The sequence below is a fragment of the Pteropus alecto genome, unplaced genomic scaffold (assembly GCF_000325575.1).
Source record: "Pteropus alecto unplaced genomic scaffold, ASM32557v1 scaffold105, whole genome shotgun sequence".
Taxonomy (NCBI): Eukaryota; Metazoa; Chordata; class Mammalia; order Chiroptera; family Pteropodidae; genus Pteropus; species Pteropus alecto.
The window spans coordinates 7219035-7219492 of record NW_006436294.1 but is presented as its reverse complement, the minus strand read 5'-3'; the positions used below and the strand labels follow the sequence as shown (position 1 = coordinate 7219492).

The 458-nt window shown below is 70.7% G+C and overlaps 1 protein-coding gene across 1 annotated transcript in view; it reads right to left on the bottom strand.

Annotated features, from left to right (window-relative positions):
- TIGD5 (tigger transposable element derived 5) overlaps positions 1-456 on the bottom strand; it is a gene marked incomplete at its 5' end in the record, with an annotated part of 4734 nt that extends 4278 nt beyond the window's left edge. The window contains 1 exon segment of the mRNA XM_025047597.1: positions 1-456. Within this exon segment, the coding sequence (XP_024903365.1) occupies positions 1-456 (456 nt within the window).
- Between the last annotated feature and the right edge of the window lie 2 nt (positions 457-458).

Below are 458 nucleotides of genomic sequence, written 5' to 3'. Positions count from 1 at the left end.
GGGCGGGCTGGGCGCGGGGCCGGCGGCCGGGGGCTCGGCCTCACCGTAGATGCGCTGGCTGGAGATGCCGTGGCGCTTCTGCCAGCGCCAGAACCAGCCGTGGCTGGCCTTGAAAGTGCACTCGGGCCCGTAGATCTGGCGCGCGAAGGCCTCGGCCTGCGCCTGGATGAGCGGCCCCGAAAGCGGCACGCCGTGCTGGCGCAGCGCCAGGAACCACGAGTACACGGCGCGGTCGATCTCCTCCTCGTTGGCCAACCGCATCTTCTTGCGCTGCGTGCCCACCTCGCCGCCCAGCTGCTCCAAGAACCAGCGCAGCTTCGGCTCGTCCTTGAGCCAGCCGCGGAGCGTGCCGCCGGGCACGCCGAAGTCGCGGCACACACTGGCTTGTCGCTCGCCGCCCTTGACGCGCTCGATGGCCTGCAGCTTGTCCTTGATGGAGTAGGCCTTGCGGAAGGCCA